The sequence below is a fragment of the Talpa europaea genome, assembly GCF_964194135.1.
Source record: "Talpa europaea genome assembly, chromosome: 11".
In the NCBI taxonomy this organism is placed as follows: domain Eukaryota; kingdom Metazoa; phylum Chordata; class Mammalia; order Eulipotyphla; family Talpidae; genus Talpa; species Talpa europaea.
Genome location: NC_140078.1, coordinates 73,775,344 through 73,803,287, shown reverse-complemented (window position 1 = coordinate 73,803,287; position 27,944 = coordinate 73,775,344). Strand labels below are relative to the sequence as shown.

The following is a 27,944-nucleotide window of genomic DNA, read 5'->3' as shown; positions in this document are numbered from 1 at the left end:
CTCGGGCTGCAGCGATGGCTCCCCAGCACGCGACGCCGCGGCTCCCTGGGCTCGGCCAGACACGCGGCGGCGCGCAGAAGAAGCCCATCGAGCTCCCGGCACTGGCAGCGGCCGCGGCTGCGGGAGCGGCCGCCGCGCAGGCTGATGACGCACTCGCAGGTGGGGGGGAGCGGGGAGGCGAGGGGCGGCGCGGGCGGATGACGTGCGGCGCGCGGGGCACCTCGGCAGCATGGCGTCGGTGGCGCTGAGCGAGGCGGAGAAGGTGTACATCGTCCACGGCGTCCAGGTAGCTACAGCAGCGGAGTCAGCCTCGGCCTTCGGGTTTCCCTGGCCCCCAGGTCGCGGCCGGCCTCCTGCCCAGAAGGAGGCGACTAGGGCTGCGGCGAAACTGGGTTCACCCCGTGATGAAACAACTGCGGCCAGCATTCGCAGCCCAAGGCCAGCCAACGCGGGCGATTGTAGGACCGCGAACTCCATGTAGGACTGTATGCGTCCTTTCAGCCTTTCGGGTCTGCAGTTCTAAGCTCGAGTTGGAAGCTGTGGGCGGTCTCTGAGGCCTTTCTCGAGAAAGCATCGCTTCCCCCCCCCCCCCCCAACCCCCGGGCTGTTAATTTGCCTTTGCTTGTCGCTTCATGGGCTTCTGGCCTGCTTTTCCTCATTGAGAGCGAAGGCACCCGAGGTGAAAACTCTTTGAAAGTAATAAATCACCTTTAAATTCAAGAGGGAGGCGTGTTTAAAAAGCGGTCCCACAGCCGGTAGTTTAATTGTTGCCATTTCTCATTCTGCCAGTGGAGACTAAGATCCTGAGAGGTAGCAATTACTATACTAAGACGTGTGTTCAGTCTTCAGTACCTAGTTCTGACCACTCCAGAAGCAGAGTTGGAGAATCCTGGGCTTGGTAGTGAGCTCCCAAGGAAAGCCAGGTATGTCCTTCTGTAGCCTTCCAGATTAGAGACCTCTCCCAAACTTAACTCCAAGGCCTAGCAGGAATTGTTATTGCCTGTACAGACCTAATTATTTTGTATTTTACTTTTCACCTTTGGTCTATATGGTCAATTTCAGCCTTTGAGATTCCTTTTCCATCAACCTTTGATTCCATTAAAGGCAATGGATAGTTAGTGGAATTCAAAGGAACTAAAAATACTGAGACTATAATGCCCTGAAGACCTCCCAAAGAGAATGGAATTGCTCCCTTAAATCCACATCATGTGTCTTTCCTTTGTGTCTTCAAGATTCAGTATTCATTCATTCGACCTAGAACTGAGCTAGTCTTGGGATAGAAGGCACATTCTGCCTATAGAGCTCCCTTGCTAGAAGGAAGAGACAAAGTACAGATCTATTTTGTGTTTATAAAATTGTACTGAGTGCTGTGAAAAAAGAAAACAGGAACCCTATCCAGGCTGGGAGGTCAAAGGAGGCTTGGCTAAGGAAATGGCATTGTGCTGAATTCTCAGAGTGACCCAGAATTAAGTATGGTTGATCCTTCCAGATGGACGGATAGTCCACAGCCCTTAGGTGGAGGAAACATGGATCTGGAGGGGGGTAATGGTGGAAGATCAGGTTGCAGGGGTGGCCAGAAGCCTGATCCTAGGGGTCTGAGAGGGTCAGTCATTCCTTCGTTGTGGATCTTAGAAGGTAATAATCTGTTGACTGTATGATACTCTTATGGCCTAGCCAGTGTCTAACACTTGGTTAGTACTCAGTGACATTGAATAAATCAGGCCTTAAAGGAGAGATGATTTGGACAATGATTTCATTTTTTAAATGAAATCACTCTTACCAGTACCATGGAGATATCACAGCCACAGTTGTTGATAAATTCTCAGCTCTGTCTATCATAGAACAAAGCCGATTAACTAACTTTAAATAAATCTCTTCATAGGGATGGTTAACATTGGCCACACATTTACTGTTTTTGAAGTGAAATGAAATTCTTTGTTTATGGAGGAGCAAGACAGAATTCATACCATGGATAAAGGTCAGAATACTGGTGAATGAGCCCAGCATGGGATGTCTATTGACTTAGTTTTAAAATTGTCAAAACTTTTCTTGAGGGCCAGCAGTGCACTTTAAGCAATGCTTTGCTGGATTCCTGTTCTTGCCAGAACAGACCTAATCATTTTGGTGTTGCTCTTCACCTTTGGTCCAGCATGGTCAGTTTCAGCTTCTGGCATCTCTTTCTTTTTGACCTTTGATTTCTTTACTATTTCAGGGATATTTCATCTTGATTTCGTGGTGGTTAAGAGCAGTTACAGTTAACCTCAACATGAATATTGAGGTCTTAGTTTCTGGTTGTAGTAACCAATAAACTGACTGAAGCTAAAAAGTATGTTTTAGAAGCTGTGTTTCTCCAAGAATTCAAGGGCACCTGGATCTTCAGGCTCTGCCTTGCTCAGCTCTGCTGCTATTTTGATCTTTCTTCAGATTGACTTTCTGTTCCTTAGTTCATGTGCTAGAAAGAATGTGGTTACTTCCCAACTCCTGGGGTTATAGTTCCTCTATATGAAAAATCAGCTTTTCTATTTCAGTTCCGATTTCTTATTCCCAGGAGGAAAAAACTGTTTAGCTTGAGTTGGGGGAGAAGATGAATTGTTAGGCTCAAACATGGCCACTGGAGGGTGAGGCACGACAAAAGAGAGAGAGAGAAAGAGAGAGAGAGAGACTTCTTCAGCTTCCCTTCAGCTGCTCTTAACTTCCTTCACTCAAGTATTTCCTAGATCAGAGATCCAATTCCAAGGGGAGAATCAGTTCCAGAACAAAAAGAGCTGGCTTTGCTAGATTGTAGGCCTTTGGTTTTGGTATGTACGCCTGGTTCAGCAGTGGAGGTAAGTGGTGACTCAGTTACATGGCCTGAATAGGCACAACCTCTTTCTTTCCACAGTTCTGCTTACTGTGGCCTTGACCTGAATGTTAGATTGGCTCTCCTAGGTTCAGACTGGGCCCCAGCAGCTGATGAGCCCTACCAAGAAACATTCATCCTAGGGCCTTGTCAAAGCCATTTCATTGAATTTTCTTGGCAGTTGTAATGAAGTGTGTGTCAGCTGATGGTTTCAGTTCTGAGTCTGACTTTAATTGTAAGCAGTTGTTGAGGGGAGCAGCACCGAAAAGGGAGTGCAGGACTAAACTGAGCTGTGGGATTGAGCAGTCAGTGCTGTGTTGCTCAACTCAGCCGTGCAAAGCAGGAGCCAGCCCCAGCCCCCTCTTGATTTTTAGCACTGTGGCATTTCCATTTACAGACCTCTGGCACAAGAAGTCTGCACCCCAGCACTTCACAAGGTAAATAGAATCACAGCCTTCTGAGGAATTTGGGGCTACTCAGCAGGCTTAGAAAGTGAAGTAAGGATCAACATCTAGGTTTGCATGCTGTGTCTTGGGCCTGGGCCTCACAGCTGGACCACATATTGTCCCTCTCCTGGGGGGTCACTTTTTAGGTGGGGGAGGTGGCATTCTGGGCTCAGTTCTAAGCTCTGAATATTGATGAGTCAAAGCAATGTAATGGGGATTCACATCACCTTAGAGGACCACTTGAGTGTCACATCCTCCAAGCGTGTTGGAATCTTAAGGGCCAACTTGTCAGATTTTATTAAGGAGTAGAGCACTGGGTTCCCTGGGTGTGAGGAAAAGTAACTGGGCAGTTACTTTTGTCTGTCCTTGCGCTCTGTCACACACAGGATACTGAAACTTGGGACCTCAGTTTTCTCTCTCCAGGGTAGTTTTTGAGGATTCAGTGAGCTAATATATGCCTCCCAGAAGCAAGGGAAGGGAACTGCTGAGGAGCAGTCTTACTGTGCTGAGGGTTGCCCTTAAATGACTTACGGCTTTTCCATTCTCCTATAACTACATGGTGGGCTGGCTTCTACTTTTTAGGTGAAGAGACAGGGCAGTTGAGGAACTTACTCATAGTCACAAAGTTGGTGTGTGACAGCAGGGACTTAATATAGGTTGGAAGGTGACTCCCCCACACCATATTCAAACACCAGGGCTGTTGTGGTCACAAGGGGAACAACTTGCACGTCTCCAGGAGCCTTCTTGGCATCAGGAACCCTTATGTAGAAAGGTGCTTTAGTCTCTGTTGGGAAGAACAGGGCTCCGCTCCAAGCTGCTTCCATCAGCTGTTGACATCGCTATTGATTTTTCAAATGGAGCTTTCACTTCAGAGCAGCCCCTGTTTAAGTATTCACAGGTGGATTAATTCCTTTGCTCCTGAATCCTACAGATAAATGAAAATTGTGGTAGGGCACCAGGCGCTGAGCCAAGTCAAACAGGCTTGGGCAATTTCCTAAGCATTTTATGAGGAAAACTGGATAAAATAAGTTGCCTGGATGCAGTGATTTGTGAACTAGTTTGATTTTTTTTTTTAAATTTGTTTTTCTTCTGCATTTTTTTTTAAACATTTATTTATTTATTTATACAAGCACTGGGTACAGTCAGAAGCGCGGGAGGGTGAGAGAATTCACCAGAGCTAGAGCGGGGAGCAGAGCTGGCAGAAGGACCGAGGTACATTGCTGAGGGGAGCAACGGGCAGCAGGAGAGGTCTGCGTGCCATGTGGGACCCTCCTGTGGTGACCCGGGAGCAGCCGGGGATCGAACCGGCGCTGCAGAGGCTGCGGGCAGCTTCACAACCCAGCGCTCAACCGCTGCGCCACTGGGGAGGCCCTGTTTTTCTTCTGTATTTTTAGGTGCTTTATTACTATGAAAATAAAGTTTTATGTGTACCTGGAAAAGAAAATTTGTAGCTGTTTGTTTTATCTTGTCACCTGAACCTTTCCTACTGAGCCTTCTCCTGGAAGTGGAGAGTGATTTAAAGGCTGAAAAGGAAAAATCTAGTGAGACCCAGTTTTCTGGCACTCTTTTAACCCCATGCTGGAACTAGAGTGTTGTCACATTAATGGTGTGGTATGAGATCTTTCTGGAGTGAGTGATATTTAAGTAATGGTTGGAAATCTGTAATTTGTGGCCTCCCTGCTTCCAGAGTCGTTATCACCATCATCACTGGTATAGCCAGCTAGTTGATCCTTGGAGGGAGGCCTGTGTCGACACCCTGTGAAGTGCAGATGGCCGTGTGGAATTGTGGTTAAGAGATCTGGCTTGGAATTCCAGCGCTGCTCGCTGACTTTGTGACCTTGGATCAGCCATTTAGCATCTTTCAGACTGTTTTCCCATTTGTAAAATGGATTGAAAAAATACCTATCTAATTGGGGTATTGTTTTTTTTTTTTTTTTTAAAGATTTGTTTATTTATTTATTTTATTGATTGATTGATTTATACATACATGCATACAAGCACTGGGTACAGTCAGAAGCGCGGGAGGGTGAGAGAATTCACCAGAGCCAGAGCAGGGAGCAGAACAGGCAGAAGGACCGAAGTACACTGCTGAGGGGAGCAGCGGGCGGCAGGAGAGGTCTGCGCGCCATGTGGGACCCTCCTCCGGTGGCTGGGGAGCAGCCGGGGATTGAACCGGCGCTGCAGAGGCTGCAGGCAGCTTCGCAACCCAGCTCTCAACCGCTGCACCACCGGGGAGGCCCTAATTGGGGTATTGTAATGATCAAATGTTAACTTTCTGATTTTGCTAACACATTATCTGGCATATTGTAAATGTATGTTGGATAGCCATTATTTGCTTTTGCAAATATTTATGGCTATTTTAATTTATAGATCTGTGGAATTAGAGAAGCATCTTTGAGACCATCTCTGTCACCAATTTGTGTATGAGTTTTCCCCACATCACTAATTCTCAGACACCAATTTTGTGTCCTACAATTCAAGGCAGTTCTGACACTATCCAGTTGGAAAGAGAATCAGATTCCATGGGTGAAGGACTCAGCCCCACAAGACTGCCCCTGATTTTATGCTAATTGCAAGTTCAGGTTGTTATCTGTGCTTTTGACCAACTGGCTGTACATCAGAGGTCCCCAGAACCTCCTCCTTAGATTTGTTTAATTTGCTAGAGTGACTCACAGAACTCAGGAAACCAGTTTACTTATTAGATTGTTAATTTATTACAAAGGATATTAAAAAGCGATGAGTTGACAGCCAGATGAAGAGATGCACAGTTCTGTCCCTGTGGAGTTTGGGTCCCAGCATGTATGGATGCTTTTTGGTTCCCCAACCTGAAAGGTCTTCAAATTCCCTCCTTTTGGATGTTGCATTTTTACAGAGGCTTTATTACATAGGTATGATTTATTAAGTCCTTGGCTAATGACAATTGATTCTAACTCCAGCCCCTTTCTCCTCCTCATAAATCAGGGGTGGGGCTGAGAGTCCCAACCTTCTAGTCAGGCTTAGTTCCCTTTTCAACCTGCCCTTCCCCACCTTTAGGAATTTCCAAAAGTCACCTTATTAACTTAAATTTAAATGCAGATGGGTCAGCATCCCTTTCCACAGATAGGAAAGGGACATATACCATTTTGGGAAGTGGGGCTTGGCAGAACAAAAGAGTTGAATTTCATTGGTCAGGGACTCCGGGATTTGCAGGACATCATTGGGTAAAATGGACACAGAAACAGGAAGGCAGAGTTGGCTGAAGGCCATTGGATAGTGGTGGGCTCTTGTCCTTCTGATGTGTGACACCTTGTGGACAGAGAGCTAGGCCTGGGCTGCTAGGTTTTCTTTATCTGTCTAAGCAGAACTGCTCTGGAAGAATAGTTAGCCTTGGTATTGTGGCAAAGGGTCCTCATTATTTGATTCAGCTGGCCAGCCTGGAAAACAGAAAGCAGTTAGATTTGGTTAATAGCTGAGCTGTGGGCAGAAGGAACGCAGACCTCCTTTTGGGATGGATTTCAGCTTTGAGAGACTGGTTTCACCTCCAGGGAGGGGGCAGACTGGGAATGGATGGGCGGTAAAAGGACTTCAGCCTGACTTAGGTTTTTTTTTTTTGTCCTTCCTACCTCTCATCCTCCTCCTAGCACCTCTCCCTCCCCCACAGTCTTATTGATATGATTTATATTTTCTCCCCTTTAACAGGAGTTGAGAGAGAGAGTGAGAACTGAGACAAACACGACAGATGGTAGTAGTTAGTGCTGTGTGGTTGGAGCATGTAGTGTTTTGCTTTTCTGTATTTTAATTTCTCAAAATAAAAAAGTCAATCACATAGGCAGTTAGCATGGCAGTTTAAAGATAAGTTTTTAACAGTTATGAACTTCAGAGTACTGTTTTTTTTTTTTTTTAAAGATTTATTTATGCATACAAGAGCTGGGGTACAGGCCAGAGATGCAGAGGGTGAGAGGATTCACCAGAGACAGAGTGGGGAACAGAACAGGCAGACTGACTGAAGTACACTGCTGAGGGGAGCAGCGGGCGAGTCAGGAGAGGTCTACTGCGCCTTGTGGGTTTCTCCCTGGCTGGCCAGGGATCAAACTCTTGCTGCAGAGGCTGTGAATTGCTTCATAGTGCGGCACATAACCCCTTGCACCACCAGGGAGGCCCATTGTTTTTTTTTTTTTTTTTTTTTTTTGACAAGCTGAGGAACATTAACCCCTTTGAGAATCTGATAAAGCTAATTATTCCCTTTCTGGAAAAAAGTGTTTTCAAAAAATGTTTATAAGAATGAAGAGGATCTCTCTGTGCCTATGTGGAGTGGATTGATTTCATGCTTATTTGTTGTTTAAAAGAAAATACACATGCAGTATATCACCTGCCATATAAGAATGGGATAGAAAAAATACTCATGCACCTGCACATTTGTGCAAACGAAATACAGGAAAGATGAAGCAGAAACTAAAGACCCTGGTTACATGCCTTAGTGGGTGGGAGAGGGGTAGAAAGCAGCCGGCATGGAAATAGGGAGAGAGGAAGTCCCATTTCTCTGAGCATATCTTTTCTAATAGCCTTTACTTGTAGAAATTGGGGTGGGGGGTATGTGTACCCCCAAAGTAAATAAGTAACAAAAAAGTAGCCAGAATGTGGAGGACAAATTGGAACATAAACAGTTTCAGGTTAACCTGAAAGGGGTACAGATGACTAACAGCAGGGTGAAGGCGTGGGTGAGGTGACTGGAAAACAGTATTTAACTGGGTAACCTATGTCAAAGACATAGGAACTCCTCACAAATATGGTATTCTGTTGATATTAATAAGTTTGCTTCTCATTGAAGCATGGGTTAGCAATTCTGACAGTACTTTTTGTATATGTATCTTAAGACATTGAACAGAAACATATGCTTAGATGAGAGAAATCAGAGCCAGGTTTCTCACCCACTGAGAAAGAATTTACATATAGGACAAGGAAGAAGGCTGTGGTGTTAAATTGGAATCCAGCTATAGTATGAACACATGGCATTTTAATAGATACATGAATGCATAGCAGAAATAACTGTGTGTGTGTGTGCATGTGCATGCGCACGCGCATGCAAACACATGCATGGAATGGTAAACACACATAATTTTCTAGTTCTGTCTGCCGAGAAGGTCTAGTAGCAGTGACACCCCAGTAGTAATGAACCTACTTAGTACCCAGATCTTGGTTTTTAGATTCCTTTCTCCAATAAAAAGAACCATGACTCCTTGGAGAAAGGAGGGAGGCAAGGAAAACACAAGAGGCCATATTATCTTGTATTGCCAGAAAGTTAAGAAGTGCTCAGAAAAGACTGGAGACATGTTGAAAAGACGTAGCAGCCAATCCAAAGGAACTCCCAGTGTCCAAATCTGGAACACTTTGAGCAACAAGATAAATAATGGCAGTATTGGATTGTAAATAACCAGAGCCTAAAATAGAGTCTGTGAGTAATACAAGAAAGAAATAAATGGGGATAAGGGACACGTAGTATGTAGACCACCTTAAAACCTCTCTTCTGCAGCAAGGGTTAGCAGACTTTTCCTGTAAATAGCTAGAAGGTAAGGATTTGGTGCTTGCAGGTCGTAGGGCCTTTGTCACAACCACTCAATCTGCTGGCCATCATGACCCTACTGGGCATGGTAACATCCCAGTAAAATGATTTACAAAAACAGGTTGTCCTGCAGGCCTAAGTGTGTCGCCATGTCCTAGAGATTGTTTGTTTTAAAACATACCAGCTAGTTGTTTTGCGCTGTTGACAGTACGTCTTGTTGAGTTTGGGGAGCTAGATGGCTTTGGCAAGACAGTTTTACTTTGTAGCTCTGACAGCGCACCTTTTGGTACAATTTCAGAATTGCAGATTTGAAAAGAGGCAGTTTGTTTTGTCTCCTCAATATTTTATCTGTTTTTGTGCCTGTTCTGTCCAGTGGTATATAACAGTTGGGCAGACTTGGGATGGAAACTTCTTTGTAGCTGTGGGACCTTGGATGAATTGCTTGACTTCTCTGAGTCTCTGTTTCCTCACATGTAAAATAGCAATATTATTATTTGCTATGAGGACAGGATTTTGGATGAGCCACTAAAAGAAAGGGAGATTATGTACTGCACATTCTCCCAGGTGGGGAAGGAGCAAATCAGTTTAAACTCTATGGGACTGTGCTTGCTGCACTTAGGAAGACCTCCGCGTGGATGGCCGCGGCTGCGAGGACTACCGGTGTGTTGAAGTAGAAACCGACGTGGTGTCTAACACCAGTGGGTCTGCCAGGGTCAAGCTGGTGAGTATTATGGCCACAGCCCATGCCCAGGTCGAGGATGGGGAGGGCCTGAGGAGCCAGCTCTTCCAGCCTTTTGGAGTGCAAGTTGTTCCTGAGGAAAGCCAAGACCCAAGCCAAACTCAGGGAGGGAGTCCTTTGAGCTCTGAAGGACCCGTTGGTTCTCTAAGGGCCACATTCCAAGGCCCAGCCCTGTACCTGAGAGAATGCCCAGTGGTGTATGATTGGGTAAGAAGGGAGATGGGTGGGTACCTGGCTGCCAGCCCTGAGCAAGGACCCTTCTTGTTTGTCTGCAGGGCCACACAGACATCTTGGTGGGAGTGAAAGCAGAAATGGGGACGCCGAAACTGGAGAAGCCAAATGAAGGTTACTTGGAGTTCTTTGTCGACTGGTCAGTACCATGCAGCTATTTTTCAAGAAAAATGATTTACTGGTTTCATGTTGAGCTCACCTTTATTCTATATTTTTTAAATCATTCATCTAGCCAGCAGGTATTTACTGAGTTTATCCTGTGTGCCAAGCCCTGGAATATGTGGGATTCTTGGCTCAGGTCCCACCTTCATCCTAATCCCTTGGCCCTTGCTGGGCCTCATTTTCCCTGTCTAAAAAAGGAGGGTGTCTGCCACAGCCCAGCCCTTGGTTGTGCGGAGAGTCAAATGAAGTGATGAGTGTTACCAGGCTTTGAAATATAGCAGACATAGATGAGCAACCTTTGATCTAAAATGCCCTATTTCTTTTCCTCTTTTAGCTTTGCAGAAAATTTCTCATGACTTGCTTGGCAGAACAAGAACTAAGGCCAGCAAAGTATCCTGACAGGCAGCTGGGCAGGCAGTGTGGATGCTGGCAAGGGCAAGGGACTCTGCAGTCTTGGCTGCCAGCCAGCCTTACTGCTGGCTTCCTTCTTGGGCCAGTGTGTGACCTTAGGCTAGTTACTTAGTATGTCATTGTCTGCATTTCTTTATCTAAGAAATAGGGATCATAATAATTGTGATGAAGAAGTGAAATAATGAAGAGTGAGCACCTAGCACAATTACTACTCCCAGTGGGCTTTTAATAAATGTTATTCATCTTCATCTTGTTACCTCCCCCTTCTAGGGCTGGGAGCTTTTTATTGGGTTGCTGATCCAGTCTCGCCTATCTATAGTTTCACTTATAGCTGGCAGCCTTCTTTAGGTGGGTAAGGGTCACTATTAGCTCCTGCTAGGTGCAGGTTTATAATATTGATACATATCAGGTGTCCCCAAGACCCCCTCCACATTTGGACTTAACACGACGTAACATATAATTGTACTCATGGCTAAGATTTATTAATAGCAGTGAAAATGCAGTAACGTGATTCTGCCCAAGAAAACCCATTAGAACCTAAGTACTCAAGATTTTTATAGGGACTGGTTACATAGGCACTCTCTGCTGAACATACACGAAAATTCCAGACTCCTAGAAAGTAGAAAACATTCAGCATAAAGCATATTATTTGCACCAGCAATCTTGGCACAGTGGATCACAGTTTACTGGTGCTGGGGACACTCTGAGAGCCACTTTCCCAGATGCCGGATGCCAGCTGACAGCCACTGTTGCAAGCAGACCGTACTGAAGATAGCAACCTTGGGTCTGCTGTGTCAGCCCTTTTCTGCACAGAGGCTAACCCACCTTTGTCTAGCAAGCTATGGTCTTCCACTTCACACTCCCAAGCCCAGGAATTGATCTTCGACACACTTATGTGAGAGAGATGGAGTTCGGAGAGGGTAAGTGTCTTTCCTGGGGTCACATAGCTAGTAATGCCAGTTAGGGCCTGTCTTACTTGAAGGCTTTGTTTTTTCTATTTCATGCAGTCTGCAGAGTTCAGCTTTAGAAAGATGCTGTCTTTAGAGGTCCCAGAACATAGCTGTGTTTGTCTTTCTTAACAGTTTTCCTCCCAGCCCATCCCTTCCCCTGGCCCTAGCCTCTCATACAGTCTCCAGGTTCTGTCCAGCTGCTCTCATCAGCCTGAGCTCCCCACTGGAGCTGGCCCATCATTTGAGTTACTGTGGATGCCTGGCCTTGTTCAAGCCTCTAGCTTCTCCCTTTCTTTGCTTTTGGTGGAAGAAAAATGTCTCTCTTGGCCTTGATCTGCCTAATTTAGTGCAGTAAACATTACAGATGAGCAGATACCATGTGTGAAGAACTATAATTTGCTTTCCTTTTCTTCCTCTTCATTACTTTTTACCTCATTTATCTTAGGAAGACCCAGGCAATCAGGCCAACCACACCAAAGAGAAGGTGTTGCCCTCAGATGCTTGGTATAGGAGCCACTGTTTGTTGTGGCTCTGTGTCTGGACATGACTATAGATTAGCCTGCTGCTCTTGTCCTTTTCTTGTCTTCGCTCCAGGGTGAGAGGAGTCTTTGAGCAGTGTCTTCCCAAGCCCCAAAGGGGCTAGGAGTAGCCCCTTTCCTGGCTGAGAGTGGCTGCCTACTAGACTCTTCTCCCTGCTTTGTCTCAGGAGAACCCCAGCAGGCCCAGAAGCTCCAGTTCCCAGGTAGTTCTCCTGAATCTCTTAAGGGAATAATCTCAAGGCTGTAATTTTAGCTGCTTTAAATGGCTCAGTTGGAACAGCTCAGCAGGTAGAATTACCCTGAGGAGTCATAAAACCCCATTTCCTACAGAGAAGGGAGGGATTACCAAGCTTTGCTGCCTACCACCTTAGTCAGAACCTCATTTGGGTCTTCCGGGAACAACCCTTCACCATTAACAAACATAGACCTTTGTTCCAATCTAGTGAATAGGAGTGGCTTCTGAACCCTGTGTGCCAGCAGTAAGGGTGCTCCGAAAACTAATCGCTTTTCTATTAACTCATTCTGTTTGGTTTTTGGCAACATGAAATAACACATGGACATTGGCTCCCACCCCATAATTTTCAGTGTGTCTTGGAAATGATGTCTTATGGAAAGGGTACCCAGCTATAATGACCCTCACCCCCATACTCATGGAGTGGTAAAGACTTGGGGTTCCTGAGCTGTGCTCCAAAGATGTCTGGCAGCCTTTCACTCAATTGGGAGCAAATGAGAACCACCTTTGCTTTGTCACTTTGAACCTGAGAATAGGTAATTTTAAATAAGAACTTTGAAAATTTGGGGAAAGATGGTTTGCATCTATCTAAAGCCCAAAGGTAGGTAAGAATTTACCAAACTGCTGTGTTACTCTGGGCTGCTGTTAGGTAGTGGCCCATCATGTTGATCTCTGATCACCATGTTGATGGGTTTATGAACTGTGATTTAGCTTCTCAGAGAGGCTTCCTTTTTTAACCGAGGGAGTTGAGAATGTTTCATTCAGAGATGTTTCTGTGTGTGCAACACTTATTACTTCCCTCTGGGATCTTGACTACTTTCCAGTGTGGTCACATATTTTTAGTAATATTGAGCCAGAAACTTTGGAGCCCTGAATTAGTGGGTGGAGCCAGTTGGGCCTTTCTTTGCTTGCTTATGCTGCTTGAAGGGAGCACTGTTCTCCACTCTACGGCCTGGGGTGGAAACAGAGGGACCTACCTGCAGAAGCCACTTGAGACTAGCTGTATTCTGAAAGTCTGTCCAGAGCTGATGAGACAACTCCCCCAGAAACTTCAACCAAGGACTTAAACAATGAAAAGCTTGAAGTGTGCTTCTAGTCTTCTAGAAGCTTCTGCAGACTCAGAAATGAGCACAAGTGTACACAGAAGAATCAGAGGAATGAGGACCTGCCTTGGGGCACTAGATGACTGATAGAAGTCTAAGGTCTGGAGTTAATGTTGCCCCAGGTAGTCACTAAAGCACTTTTTCTGTCTTGGGCCTGGCCTCACAGGGCTGTAAGAGTCCACAGAATTTTAGGTTCAGTTGATTGCAAGGGAAACAATGAGCCTAGTGTCTGAAGTCCCATTCAAGGTAGTCATGGCCTTGATCTCAGCCTACCCTAATTAAACCAGAGGTGTGCCAAGTGGGAGGAGTGGAGTTGAAGTGATGAGTCAGAAGGGGTGGGGAACTGGGAGGGGCAGCGTTCCCAGCATTTTTATTAGTTTATGTAGCTCAGGGAGCAATTTCCCAAGAGCTCAGGAAGAGGGACTGGGTCATGTTTTATGAAAGATCTGAATTGATCTTGGAGCCTGTAAACATGGAAAGCACTTGGTCTTTTGACAGAGGGCGTGTATTCTCCCCTACTGAAAGAATATATTGTGATACATATGAGCAGGGGCTAGGATTAACAGCCTGTGTTCTCTCTCTTTTTAAACTTTGTATTTAATAGAGAAGCTCTTCATTTTGGACTCCCTTGGTGTATATTCCTTGACTCTAACTTTCACGGTCCAGTAATAGGTCCCAAGACCAGAGCACCCATTCATTTCCTTGAGGTGTAAGACAGGCCCCAGGAAAGCCAGTCTGACTGAGGTTAGGCACCAAGCCTAGCGTGCCAAACTGTTCATTGAGAGGGAAACAATTGCAAGGGAATTGTGCAAGCCTGGCACATACAAACCTGGCTGCCTGCGTTGAATTTAGCTCCCGAACACTAACTGTGTGACCTTGGGCAGATTGTATAATCTTTCTGTGACTTCTTCCTTGTCTCTTAAAATGGGGTCAGTAATAATGTAGGGTTGTGGTGAGAAATAATTGAGCTAGTACACCTGAAGTGCTAAAAGTGGAGTCTACAACAGTCAGAAAATGCTGTTGACGTTCAAAAATGTTAGAGTTTCCCACCTCATATCATGAGGGAGTCAGACCCTCTGAAGTCTCATGGTATCACCCTGCAGGTGAGATCCCAACTGAGATTTTAGTTGACTGACAGACTTTTTGTTTGTTTTATTTTTTTTATTATTTTTTTTAAATAATAAATTTTATTTTTATATTCCCCCATACAATTGCAAACCCCCCATTCTGACCCCAATCCCTCCCCTCCCGCCCCCCACCCCCCAAAAAGTGTCTCTGGTTCATAGTTTTTTGTTGATTTTGATTTTCACTCTTATAGTTATTCATTTTCCTGGTCCCTTATTTAAGTTTTCTAGATTCCTGCTATGAGTGAGACCATCCGGTATTTTTCTTTTTCTTTTTGGCTTATTTCGCTGAGCATGATCCCTTCCAGCGCCATCCATGTTGCTGCAAATTGCATGTGTTTATCTTTTTTGAATGCTGAGTAATATTCCATGGTATATATGTACCACATCTTCTTGATCCAGTCATCTATTTTTGGGCATTTGGGCTGTTTCCAAAGCTTAGCTAAAATATGGAACGCTTCACGAATTTGCGTGTCATCCTTGCGCAGGGGCCATGCTAATCTTCTCTGTATCGTTCCAATTTTAGTATATGTGCTGCCGAAGCGAGCACTTTGTTTGTTTTTAATGGTGAATTAAAAATACCTGTAGAGAAGGCTGGAGTTTTCCTATTAATTCTATGTGACCCTTTGTTCATAGCCATGTACCTGTCTGGCCTTTGCAGGCATTTGGCATTTTGTCCTCTGGAGATGGTTTCTCAGGCACTTTCCAGGTCTGCATTTCTGTTTTGCTCTGTCAGAAAATGTCATTGTGCTGTGAATGCCCCTGGTGAGGAGGTGGGACCCTCGTTTCTCTATTCCAGCTCTTTTCTTCCTTTTTTGGCAGAATACAAGGTTTCTGGTTTGTCTTACACTATCCCAAGCATTGCATGCCATCCTGCATCCTAAGCAGTTTCCTTCCTTTCTCCCAGCCTGCTCTCCAGAGTCACTCCGTGGCCAGAGCACCATCCACACAGCAGCTTTCCATGGACTCATGAGTTACTAAACCTTCTTCTAAAAGAATAATGTGAATAATGTTTAAAAACAAACTTTTAAATTGGGTAAAATTTCCATTTTAAATTAACTCAGGTAAATCAATAAAATTTAAAATTAAAAAATAAAATTCAATTAGCTTAGTATAAAAAAAAAAAAGGCATGATTTTGTAGCTAGATTAGCCAGTTGGGCCAGGAAAGTTCTACAGCCATCTCCCGGGTCTGTAGACGAATTAGTTAAAGCATGTGTTCTCACTCTTAGTCACACCCAGGAGAACGTACTCACTATAATCAGGGAAAGGTAAACATCTGAAACATAAGCATCTCTGACTGGATTTATCTACACATTGATCTATAGGAACGTGTTGGGATATAATATTGATTGCTTAGCGTTTAATTTAGAAATAGGTTGTGTTTTGCTGACTGTACAGAATAAACTTGGTCTCTGGTGATTTGATTATTTCACCATAAATGAGCTGCTTTTCATGGCTCAATGCCTGAGTCCAGCAAAGGCAATAAAGGAACATTGAGGTTGCTATGGCAATAATGAAGTTTCTCTTGGGAATTTAAAATTGCAGTTCTGCTGGCTCATAGTGGTAAAAGAAGACTATAATTGGAGAAGCAAAGTTACTAAACAACCATACAATCTGATTGTTTTAGGATTTGTTCTTATATTAGAATGGACAAATACATGGACTAGAATCGACTAGACAAATATATTTAAATATATTCAGTGAGGGCCTCCCTGGTGGCGCAGCAGTTGAGCACTGGGTTGAGTGCTGGGTTGTGAAGCTGCCCGCAGCCTCTGCGGCACCGGTTCGATCCCCGGCTGCTCCCCGGCCACCGGAGGAGGGTCCCATTTGGTGTGCAGACCTCTCCTGCCGCCCGCTTCCCTCAGCAGTGTACCTCGGTCCTTCTGCCTGCTCTGCTTCCCGCTCTGGCTCTGGTGATTTCTCTCACCCTCCTGCGCTTCTGATTATACCCAGTGCTTGTATAAATAAATAAAAATAAATCTTTAAAAATAAATAAATAAATAAATATATTCAGTGAGATTTCTTTTAGCAGTACCCAAATGGGGTGGGCACAGCCTTGGGCCTTCAAGGAAGTTTTGCTTTGCCTGAAATCCCCTGCCTGTAAAGCTGCCTGGCCAATTCCTCCCTCACCAAACCATCTTCGGGTTTGTGGTCTCCTGTAACCCTCAACACTGATTGACAGCTGTCTCCCCCGCCCTCCACACCTGTTAGTGTTGTTTGCTCCATATCATGAAACTCCCTGATCCTTCATTGGAATTGCTGACTTGGGTCGGCATCTGCTGTGTTCCGTCTCTGTGTCCCCAGTGTCTAGCAGGTGGTGGGGTACCTTCCTGATGGCCAGCAGATGGCCAGATGGACTGGGGGTCAGAAAGCTTTATATGTGATTGTAGAGAACATACTGAAACAACTGGTCTATTACCTTTCTGGGCCTTATTCATTCCAGTAAAATGATTACTGAAATGTTTACTTACCTCATGGGGATATTAAGGTTTTGTTTGTATTAAGCCATAACCCTCAAAAAATTCCTGTTAAGGGGCCTCCCTGGTGGCGCAAGGGGTTAAGCATCAGCACTAAGAAGCAATCCGCAGTCACCGTAGCACGAGTTCGATCCCTGGCCAAGGAGGTGACCCACATGGTGCAGCAGACCTCTTCTGACTTGCCTGCTGTTCTGCTCCCCACTCTGTCTCTGGTGAATCCTCTTACACGCCCCCCTTGCACTTCTGGCCTGTACCCCAGTTCTGGTATGCATAAATAAATAAATCTTTAAAAAAAATCCTGTTAAGCACTGTGAGTAGTGCTTAAGATGGCAGATGTTCATGCCTATTCATTCTTTCTTGAAGTAATTTGGGGTAGCCATATCAAGAGGCCACATAGGAAAAATTTTTCTCTTGAAAAATAGCAAATAGGGCCTCCCCTGGTGGTGCAGGCTGTTGAGCACCATGCTGCGAAGCTGTCCGCAGCTTCTGCAGGGCCAGTTTGATCCCGGCCGGCCAGCGAAGGTCCCACATGGCTCAGCAGACCTCTCCTGTTGCGTCCGCTGCTCCCCTCAGCAGTGTATTTCATCAGTTTGCCCGTTCTGTTCCCCGCTGTGTCTCTGGTGGGTCCTCTCACCCCTCCCGTGCATCTGGCCTATACCCCGATTCTTATATAAAATAAATCTAAAAAAAAAAAAGAAAAGAGTAAAATAGCAAATAAAGTAAAAAGGGTAACCTAATGCTTAATCAGCCAACAGTCTTTCTTATTTAATTTTCCTGCTTTTTAGGACAATGGTAACTTAAAGGTTCTGACATAACTCTGGCATTCTATCATACATATCTTCTAAATCATTCCATGAAGGTTACTGTTTCTATCTTGTGGCTTTTGTTTTGAAAGTATCTTAGTGCATTCTGAAGCTGAGAAACAGGCCTGATGTACATAATGTAGCAACCTCACTGTAAGCCAGACTGATTCTCTAGGCCTCCCTGCATCCTGACCCCTCTAGAGAAGAGTGTTTATTATATCCACAAGATAAGAGTGTAGTATTCACTTTACCATTGCATTTCTTGGTTCTCTTTCGATAAAGATGGCTGCTGTTAGAAGTCAATGGGAACTCCCAACACACATTGAAAAATCCAGTGCATGGTCTGGCTCATTGAGTGTGTCTGTGGACTGCAAAAGTGGGGGGATGCCATTGTTTCTTCATTCCACAGGGAAATTGGAATCAAGCTTGCCCCTTTGCTCTTTGCATTTGAAAAGATTTACTCTGCTTTTCTGTTGCTGTTCTGTATAGTTCAGCCAGTGCTGCCCCTGAGTTTGAAGGTCGAGGAGGTGATGACCTTGGAACAGAGATTGCTAACACCCTGTACCGGATATTTAACAATAAGAGCAGTGTCGATCTGAATTCCCTCTGCATTAATCCTCGTGAGCACTGCTGGATTCTCTATGTAGACGTGCTGGTAAGTGTCATGTCACTGTACTGGTCACACTCTGCCTGTGTTGGAAACGAGCTCGCCTCTTTCCCTTTACTGCTTTTGCCTTCTTCAAGTGGATGCTGTCAGCTTCCAAGTTGGAAAGAGGTGGTCTCCTGTAATAATTTTTTAAGTTAAATACAAAAAATGTGTAGTAGCACTTAATGTAGTTTTTATAGTAACAGTTAATATGTTTTTAATAAGCCCCCCAGGTGATTGATGCAGAGCCAGGGTTAGGTACCTCACTTGTCATTGGTGAAGATGGAAACCACGTAGCACACCACCTCAGGAGGTCTGTGAGGACAGCAATGGGAAAATGGAGAAGATCACTGTTTATTTTAAAACACTTAGATAACACTTACTATGTGCTAGACACTCTCCTGAGGGCTTTACAAATACTAACTCATTCAGCCTTAATTACATCTCTGTGAAATAGGTATGATTTTTATCCTCTGCCAGGCATAAAGAGCTGTGAGGGGGCCTCCACGGTGGCGCAGTGGTTGAGCGCTGGGCTGCGAAGCTGCCTGTGGCCTCTGCGTCGCTGATTCGAACCCCGGCTGCTCCCCGGCCACTGGAGGAGGGTCCCACATGGCGCGCAGACCTCTCCTGCTGCCCGCTGCTCCCCTCAGCAGTGTGCTTCGGTCCTTCTGCCTACTCTGCTCCCCGCTCTGGCTCTGGTGAATTCTCTCGCGCTTCTGACTATACCCAGTGCTTGTATAAATAAATAAATAAATAAATAAATAAATAAATCTTTAAAAAAAAAAAAAAAAAGCTGTTAGGTACCACTCAGGTCAAGCAGCTAACTGGTGAATCAGGAGTCAAACCAGACAGTCTGACTCGGGTGTCTGGCCGGAGCCTTTTGCTTTGTAGCAGGCATTCAAGCAGCTAACTGGTGAATCAGGAGTCAAACCAGACAGTCTGACTCGGGTGTCTGGCCGGAGCCCTTTGCTTTGTAGCAGGCATTCTCAGAACCAGAATGGAGAAGGTTCCGAGTCAAACCAGACAGTCTGACTCGGGTGTCTGGCCGGAGCCCTTTGCTTTGTAGCAGGCATTCTCAGAACCAGAGTGGAGAAGGTTCCACTGGAACCTTCTGGAACCTGGGTGCCACTGGATGAGCTGTGGTCATGAAGGCTGTGGGGGGATCGTCTTTTAATAAGCAGTAATTATGCAAGACTGTGGAAAGGACAGTGTCTGCACTGTCCTTAATCAGCCAACAGTCTCTCTTAATTTTCCTGCTTTTTAGGACAATAATAACTTAGGTTCTGATGGAACTCTGGCATACTATCATACATATCTTCTAAATCATTCGATGAAGGTTACTATATCAACCTTGTGGCTTTTGTTTTGAAAGTATCATAATGCATTCTGAAGATTTCTTGTGCACTTGAGGTTTTTTTGAAGAACTTAAAGGTGAGAATACAGATTTGCATGGGGCATGAGACTACAGATTATGAATGAGTATTAGTTGAAGGCCCAGGCTTAGGGCCTGCCTGTCTTCTGTAAATTGTCACCAGCTCCCCTTCATGATAGCCTGTCTCCTGGGCTCTGAGATTTCAAGGATGGAGCAAAATTGACAGCATCTAGTCCTCACAGTTCACAGTTTAGATGAAGAGGAGACAGATTCTAAATTAAAAACACACAGAAATATAGGGCTTTTCTCCCTCCATGGAGACTTCCTCTCCTCTCTTCCTTGGGGCAGCCCAGTTGGCTTTTTCTGTAAGCTCAGGCCAAGACTTCTCTGAAGTGAGGACAGACGGAAGTGTTACCTCCTCTTATTAATGTGTTCTGACCTTCCCTGCTGGATGACCGCAGTAAGTGCAGTCAGCACTTCTGTTCACGGGCAAAAACTCATAGGCGAGACCTTAGTGTTTCTCATGCCTCATGTAAAACACGGAGTGTAAAACAGCGGAGTATCAGGTAGACATTGGGAATTGCATACATTAATAAACATGAACCTCGCAGTAGCCACAGCATTGGTGGTCACCTTTTTTCACTTGTTTGGAAACTGAGCGTAAGTCAGCCAAGATGAGTGTGACGCTTGCAGTGCCATTGGGAGTTGTCTGTGGCAAAATAAGGGTTATCAGTTCCTCCTTCAGTGCAGGCCCAGCCTACTGGAGGGCCAGTTAAAGGACATCTCCTGCAAGCTGAAGCCTGGGTGGTGTACCACGCCAGGGCAGCTGTGACCTTGCACACGTGTTCTGTGTAAGCACAGCCTTGCAAGGCAGTACTTACCATTAGGGTAAGCACACAGTGTCAGGGAGCCAGCATAGCAGGCACATGCCTCATCTTTATAGACACTTGGTCAGCATTTCTTAGCAGCAGAGTCCTTTAATTGGAATAATTGTGCTTACTTTTTTTTTAATTATAAATTTTATTTTTATATTCCCCATAATTGTGCTTACTTTTTCTCCCCGCTCTTATTTGTTGTCCTTAGCTGCTGGAATGTGGTGGAAATTTGTTTGATGCCATCTCCATTGCTGTAAAGGCCGCTCTCTTCAATACAAGGTCAGTCTTCTGAAAGCCCCATGGGCTTGTGGAGAACCCAACCAGATACTTGTAATGGAACATTGTGGAAATTTCTACTGAAGGTTATAGATGAAGAGACCAAGGGATGTTAGCATTGAGAATGTGGCATTTAATGTTAGGCTCCAGTAAGACAGATTTCATAAGTAAAAGCTAAATATATGCCTGTATTTCTATATATTTTTTATAGTTATTTTCATAAGTAAAAATGGATCTTGTACAAAAATATTATAAGAACAAAAAACAAAAAGTGTAGACACCAGTTACAGGTCAATTGTCCAAATACTGTTACTGGATAAAGCTCCGTGAGGGCAGGGGTTTGCCTGTTTTGGGTCCTGCTATTCCCCCAGCATCACAATGTCTCACATGTGGTTGGTGCTCATGATCCTTGACCGGATGCCTGTGTGTTCTAAAAGCAGTGTAGCAGTCTGTTCTTTGGTTTGAAGTAAGAGCAGGAAGTGATTATATCACTGTGGCTTGCAGATAGGCAGTGTAAGGGGACATGGCACTAGACTTTTTTGAAGGTGACATTTCCTCTGACTGCTTGATTATGTAGCTTTCCCCATCTTGGCCTCCCTAACACACACACTAGGAAAGCTTGCAGCTTTTGAAAATTAACATGTGGGTGGGGATGTTCATAGAGAGCTTACATTATGGTAATGGTGGGGAACCCTGGGGCATTAGAAACTGAGGATTAGCCCCTTCTAAGCAATTAATTGAATAAGTGAGCAAAGATAGTATTCTTGAATGTTCATCATAGCTTCTTGTAATGGTGAGGAATTAGAAACAACATGAGGTCCCAACACAGGGGTTTGAAATCAGCATGTTTGTGGGCTTGTCGATCTGGAAAATCAGTCATTAAATAGTCCACTCATCTGTTTTATTGTATTTTACTTTTGGTAACTATGTATTTATTATGTCTGGGGAAAAATACATATATTCCAGATGATCATTGTGATTATTTTTCAGTGCTCAAGTTATGGGCAATTTAACATTTTCTGAATTTTAGAATGTTTCTGTAGTAAATTTAGACTGTTGATATAATTTAAAACAAGACAAGCAAAAATAAAGAATTTTAGGTCAGAAATTCCAGGATGGAATATTTGCTGAGAATGAAAGCCATAGAGCCCCCCCCCCCCAACCCGGCTGTGCCACTAGACTCCTGGCTGAGACTAATTGAGGGGTGGGCCTGGCGCTTATGGCCACTGTGGAGCCTCGAGTACCAGATGCCACCAGCAACGGCAGCCTATGCTTGGGCTCTTTGCAGAAGAAAGGAAATTGCCATCTGTTTTACTTCGAGCCTCAGAAGTGATTCCCTGTCTGCCAGCTGGTTTCCCTGGGCACCAGGGCAGAAAGAGTAGAAACCAAATGAGGCAGTTTGGCTGTGGGGGAGGTGTTGGGCAAACTGTATACCAGCATGGTAAAGCCCAGCTGCTCAGGTTGGGAAAGCCACCTGTTGTGGGCAGAGCCAACCTCATCCCCACAACAAGGACAGCCCCGCAGCAGCAAGGAATGGGGACTCTGCAAGCCATTGGGCCCCCTGGTGTGTGGAGAGCCCTTTTGTACAATTAAGGTCCATTTGGTATGTATTTTGTATATATAGTGTGAGATACGAATTGAGATTCCTTTTTTCCCCCATGTGGATATCTGATTGACCATCATTTTTTAAAAAGGCTCCTCCCTTGCACTACAGTATCAACTGTGCTTTTGACAGGGGTGACAAGGATTACAGGTGAAAAGGATGACAGGAGAGACAGGGTGACAGGGATAAGGATGATAAAGGTCAGTCTTAGCATAACTGTATCTTGTGAGATACAGAAATTCCGACTTCTCTCAGTCTCAAGAAATTAAGTTATCTTTCTTCCTCTGAATAAGTGGGAATTTTCATTGTGCTTCTGTTTCCAGGATACCAAGAGTTCGTGTTCTGGAGGATGAGGAGGGGTCAAAGGACATTGAGCTGTCTGATGACCCTTATGATTGCATACGGCTGAGTGTGGAGAATGTCCCCTGCATTGTCACCCTGTGCAAGGTATGCGCTTGGTTTTGTCTGAAGGTTTGGAGGTCTGATGGTTTTTTCTTCCTTGTGAGTCGTCTTCGGCCCCAGCCTACAAGGCTTAAATAGTAGATTGAAAAGGCATAGTTTCACAAACCATATAGAAGTAGCTTTAACCCTAATCTAATAGTTCAGTTATATTGGAAACCACTACAATGAACAGCTCTTTTTTTTTTTCCCCAATTATTTATTTATATATATTTTACATCATTGTTCATTTTTGTACAATGTTTGCTTTTTTTTTTTTTAAGATTTATTTTTATTAATTTATATAAGCACTGGGTACAGTCAGAAATGCGGGAGGCTGAGAGAATTCATCAGAGCCAGAGCGGGGAGCAGAGCAGGCAGACTGACGAAATACACTGCTGAGGGGAGCAGCGGGTGGCTGGAGGGGTCTGCGCGCCATGTGGGACCCTCCTCTGGTGGCTGGGGAGCAGCCGGGACTCGAACCAGCACTGCAGAGGCTGTGGGCAGCTTCGCAACCCAGCGCTCAATCGCTGTACCACCGGAGAGGCCCGAACAGCTCTTTTTTTAATTGGAAGACATGAGGGCGTCTCAAGAGCACATGAGTGGGTTCATAATAATAATAACCAGATTTAATTAATCTACATACTACATATTTCACTGAAACCCTATGTATCTATTTCCTTTAATTCCCTCTGCTCTAAGGGTCTGCCCTGATTGAATAGTAATAGGATGGTTTAAAGGCTCTCATGCTGCCTCTTGCGTGGGCCCCAGTGTCCTGATCTGTGAAATGAGAGGGTTGGAGTAGGTCCTGGATGTCTGATGTGTCACGTGTGGTTTTTACATTCCCACGGAGGCCTGTGGAGCCAAACATCTTACTGAGCTGCACTACCTCCGATTATGGCACTACCTCCGATAATTGGATAATAACTGGCATGACCTCCGATTATGCAGGGGGGCCTGTGTTAACTGGGATTGCCACTGATTCATTCAGAGTTCATTTTATCAAAAATAATATGACTGAACAGGTTAGACTTAATCTCTCTAAATATTGCTTCATGAACCTGGGGTATGGTGTATATTCAGACAGAAGGATGTTGGGACTGATTAAAACTAGTTGCACTTGACTCATTCTTGAGCATGTCCTTTTAGCATGGGCCCTCTTGATTCATCTTTGCCGTCGGTGAAACATCCATGTCATCTCACCTATGAATTTCCCCCTGTACCCCTCTAGTAAAAACCCTTCGTGGCCTCTGACTTGGATGCTCTCTGAATTTAGTTCTAACATCCTCCACCTCCCAACAATACTCCATTCTATGTTCTTGTTACACTGTTTGTATAGTGGCCTATGGTAGAATTATTGACCATCACTTCAAATCGAAAGCTGAATCTAAAATACGCTGAATCTAAAATAAGATCTGCATGGGCAATGGTGGTTCTTTGCTGGTATAGATACTCCCTCCATGAAGCTGTCAAGAGTGGAATCTTGGGTGTATGTGACCCACATGTGTGCTTTGCTCCCTGGCTTTGCAGATTGGTTATCGGCACGTGGTGGATGCTACTCTTCAGGAAGAGGCCTGCTCCTTGGCCAGCTTGCTGGTGTCTGTGACCAGCAAAGGGGTTGTCACATGTATGAGGAAAGTGGGGAAAGGCAGCCTGGATCCAGAGAGCATCTTTGAGATGATGGAGGTGAGGCTCTGACTCTGAGGCAAGCGCTGGGACCCAACTGATGCTTGCTGCTTCTTGCCCCCTTGGTCACACATGGGAATTCTCCCATCTACACCCTTGACCCCAAATGCGGAGCCTGGTGAACAGCTGGTGTGAACTGGATGCCTGCTAGCCAAGGGTGTGGTTGGGGGGCTGTGAGCAAGGAAGTAAGGAACCTGCTACTATCAGATGCCTGTCCTCCCCTCTCTCACTGCAAGTTTCTGCATTTCTGTTTGACATTGTTGAACTTTAATACCGTAAAAACTCACTTGTAACTCTAAAATCCCTAGCTTTTGTGATTTGATGAGGAAATTAAATTCCTGGCTGACTGCTTTCTATCCCTTTAAAGGGAGTGAGTAAAGGTGGAGCTAGGAGACTGAAGAATGGGTGTCTTCCCCCAGTTTTCCCATGTCCAGAGTGTTTAAATGGACACTAACAGGAATGGTGGGGCATCTTCCCAGTTGCCTCAGTGAGTCCTGCTCTTCGTAGGTCTCCTCAGCACCACTAGTGGCAGCACCACTAGGGGGCTTTCCAGCTGCTCTGTGCTGATTGGCTGATGTGTCTGTCTCCCTTGGCCTGGAAGCCACTCCCAGGCATCAACCAGGTTCTGCTCACCTTGTCTTCCCATACCTTCCTCCCTTTGTGTCTACCTTCACTTCCCAGAACTCTCTGAGGATTCTGACACTGACTGACTGACTGACTGACTGACTGACTGACTGACTGACTGACTGACTGACTGACTGAATTACCGGTGTTAGCTAGACTGGGATTTTTTTTTTTCCTGCTTTAGATAATGCTACATCACAACCCATTCTCAGAGGTCATTGTTTGACAGCACACAAGGTTGTCATTTGCCCTGTCCCTTCATTCTTAGAAACAGTGACTTTTCACTGAAGACTCTAAGCACTTGATGTCTTTTTTCTTTTTACCATCTTATTTGAAAGTGATAATGGGTGGTGTATATATGGTGTTAAGGACCTGAGTGTGGGCGCTGAAGACATCATACTGCCTGGACTGCATGTCTCCCCCTTATGCAAAATAGGGTGATAATAACAGTGTCCCTGCTGCTGAGCAGTTGTGAGGAGTACGTGGGGATGTAGAGGTAAAGCATTTGTCAGAGTGTCTGCTAAATCCTAAGTTCTCAGTACATGTCAGCTCTGCTCTCTGTGCTCCATGACACAGTCGAGTTCAGGTGTCCTCGGCTGGACGTGGCAGTTAGTGTTCTTCACAGTTGGTTGGTTAACTAGTTCATTTTTTTAAACGAAAGCATGTGCAGTTTTCAGAAGTTCTACCCAAGACCTCTCTGGACAAGTGGCTCTCAGCCTTATTTTAGGAAGAACTCTCTTCCCACCCCCAGGAGAATTGTAGGAGAATTCCAGTATCTAAATGACAAAAACTTAAACAGCTAAATCTTACTATGTGCTTACTATGTGTCAGACCCTGTTTTTGGTGCTTTAAACATATTGTCATTTAATCCTCCATAATTCTGTGAAGAAACTACAAGTGATTTCTGATTTATGATAGTTCAGCTTAACAATTTTTGGACTTTACCATGGTGCAGGATGATGGATTTGGTAGAAACCATACATTAAATTTTGAATTAGGGCATTCTTTTCTTCACTTTGAGTTCAGTATTCAATAAATTACATGACATATTAATACTTTGTTATAAAATAGACTGTGTTAGATGAGTTTGCCCAGCTGTAGGTTAATGTAAGTGTTGTGAGCATGTTTAAGGTAGCCTGGGCTAACCTCTGCTGTCTAGTAGATTTGGTGTATTGAATGCATTTGTGACTTATATTCCCAATGACGTAACCCCATCGTAAATTGAAGAAGACTGTATTATTATCCTTATTTTTACAGATGAGGAAATGTGGGGCTTGGTAACTTGCCTAAGGTCTCAGCTCATAAATGCTGGCTTTCGGATTCAGGCTCAGACTGTGCCTCCAGAGTCCCTCTCTCAGTCAGCTCTTTTATAAACCAGGTTGGCTCTTGTCACTGTGGGTGGTAGGGAAACCAGAGCTCTATCCAGTGATTCGAGCTTCATCCTCCCCTGGGGCTGGGGAATGAGGTCTGCAAACCCTGCTTAGGGGGCCCTGTCTCACTGCTTGTTCCATGAAGGAGCACAGAAATCCAAAATGCCTCTGATGGGATGCTGAGAGCTGGCGGTGGTTGTGCAGACTGCCACCCCCCCGCCTGTACACTCTCTTTTCTGCAAGTCCAGGTTCAGACCTTCTCAAGTCCTGGTGTCCTGTCTCATTTCCTCCTATTCTGTCTTCCCACCTTCACTTATAGGAATCATCAGTACGCCTGTTTGATCAACTTCAGCACCTTTTCTTTCTCTAACGTTTGATAAAAATCTTCCAAAGTCATTTTGAACCTTACCCCTGACTTTGCATTTTGTGGACTCGATCACTTCCCTCCGTTGAGACAGATCTTTTCATGGGCGTTTTTACTAACACTTGGAACCTCATCCAGTGTTCTGGACAGGCGAGAAGGGACATGGGACTGGAGCAGGGGTGTGGGCCTGGGTGTGTCTTTCCCTGACATGGGGCCCAGTGGCAGAGTTGAGTAAAACTGCTCTGGGAACATGGAAGACTTGATGAGGTAGAGATTTGGAGTTGATTCACTGTATTCTTAAAATCATTCATGAGCAGCCAGAAGCAGAATGTGTTTCACAAAGATTTTTGGATCCTGGGGAGTTGTTTTGAGTTGTCTCCATGTGTGTACTATGTAGAGGAAATCTTGGGTGGTCTGACCTCTTGCTGTGTCCACTGGCAGATGGCATCTCTGCGTGACACTCACTCTGCGTAGACCCTGTGCAGGTGCAGTTCTGCTCAAAGGCTTGGTGGTGGGTGAATTAGAAACTGCGTGTTAAAGTGTGTCCTCAGTGTCCTCTGTTCCTTCATTAGACAGACTCTGGATTCCCTGTGGCCTCCCTACGCCTTTTCACTACAGTGCAGTGGACTGTCACAAGTCCAGAGTGGGTTGACAGTTTTGCCTCTTGTTGTAATGGCCACAGGGTTGCTAAGTGTGAGCTCAGGACCAGGACAGCCTTTCTACCTCCTGCTTGCTACCTGGGGCTCTGCGTCTTTTGTTCTCTTTCTTTTTCTTGGTGTCAAAGTTTTTCCAGAATGTACCTGTTGATGTTGTTGGGCCTTGTGACTTGTTTTTGTTTTAATGTGTTTTATTAAGTAAAAGTTTTGTAAGGAAGAGGTAATGTGTTTAATTTTGGAGTGGCTAGCTGGCAGAAAGGGAACCCTTTTCTGTGTCAAGTATGTGTCTCTCAAGTGGGTGGCACTCTCTTCCATCCCTCCTCTGTCCTGCAGACTGGCAAGCGAGTGGGCAAGGTACTGCATGCCTCCCTGCAGAGTGTCCTACACAAGGAAGAGAGCCTCGGGTCCAAGAGACAGAAAGTCGGATTCCTGGGATGA

The 27,944-nt window shown here is 45.0% G+C and overlaps 1 protein-coding gene across 3 annotated transcripts; it reads left to right on the top strand.

Annotated features, from left to right (window-relative positions):
- Positions 1 to 229: 229 nt before the first annotated feature.
- Positions 230 to 27,944, top strand: EXOSC7 (exosome component 7; the record flags this gene model as incomplete). 3 transcript variants are annotated; one of them, XM_084246548.1, is made up of 8 exons in its annotated part: positions 230 to 286; positions 9,444 to 9,545; positions 9,839 to 9,933; positions 18,086 to 18,251; positions 20,698 to 20,768; positions 22,692 to 22,815; positions 24,337 to 24,492; positions 27,840 to 27,944. In XM_084246548.1, 8 exons carry the CDS (start codon positions 230 to 232, stop codon positions 27,942 to 27,944), a joined length of 876 nt encoding a protein of 291 aa, XP_084102674.1. The 3 variants fall into 3 exon arrangements, with proteins under 3 accessions (XP_084102674.1, XP_084102673.1, XP_084102675.1); XM_084246547.1 differs by having other exon boundaries at positions 230 to 382; XM_084246549.1 differs by lacking the exons at positions 9,444 to 9,545; positions 9,839 to 9,933; positions 18,086 to 18,251.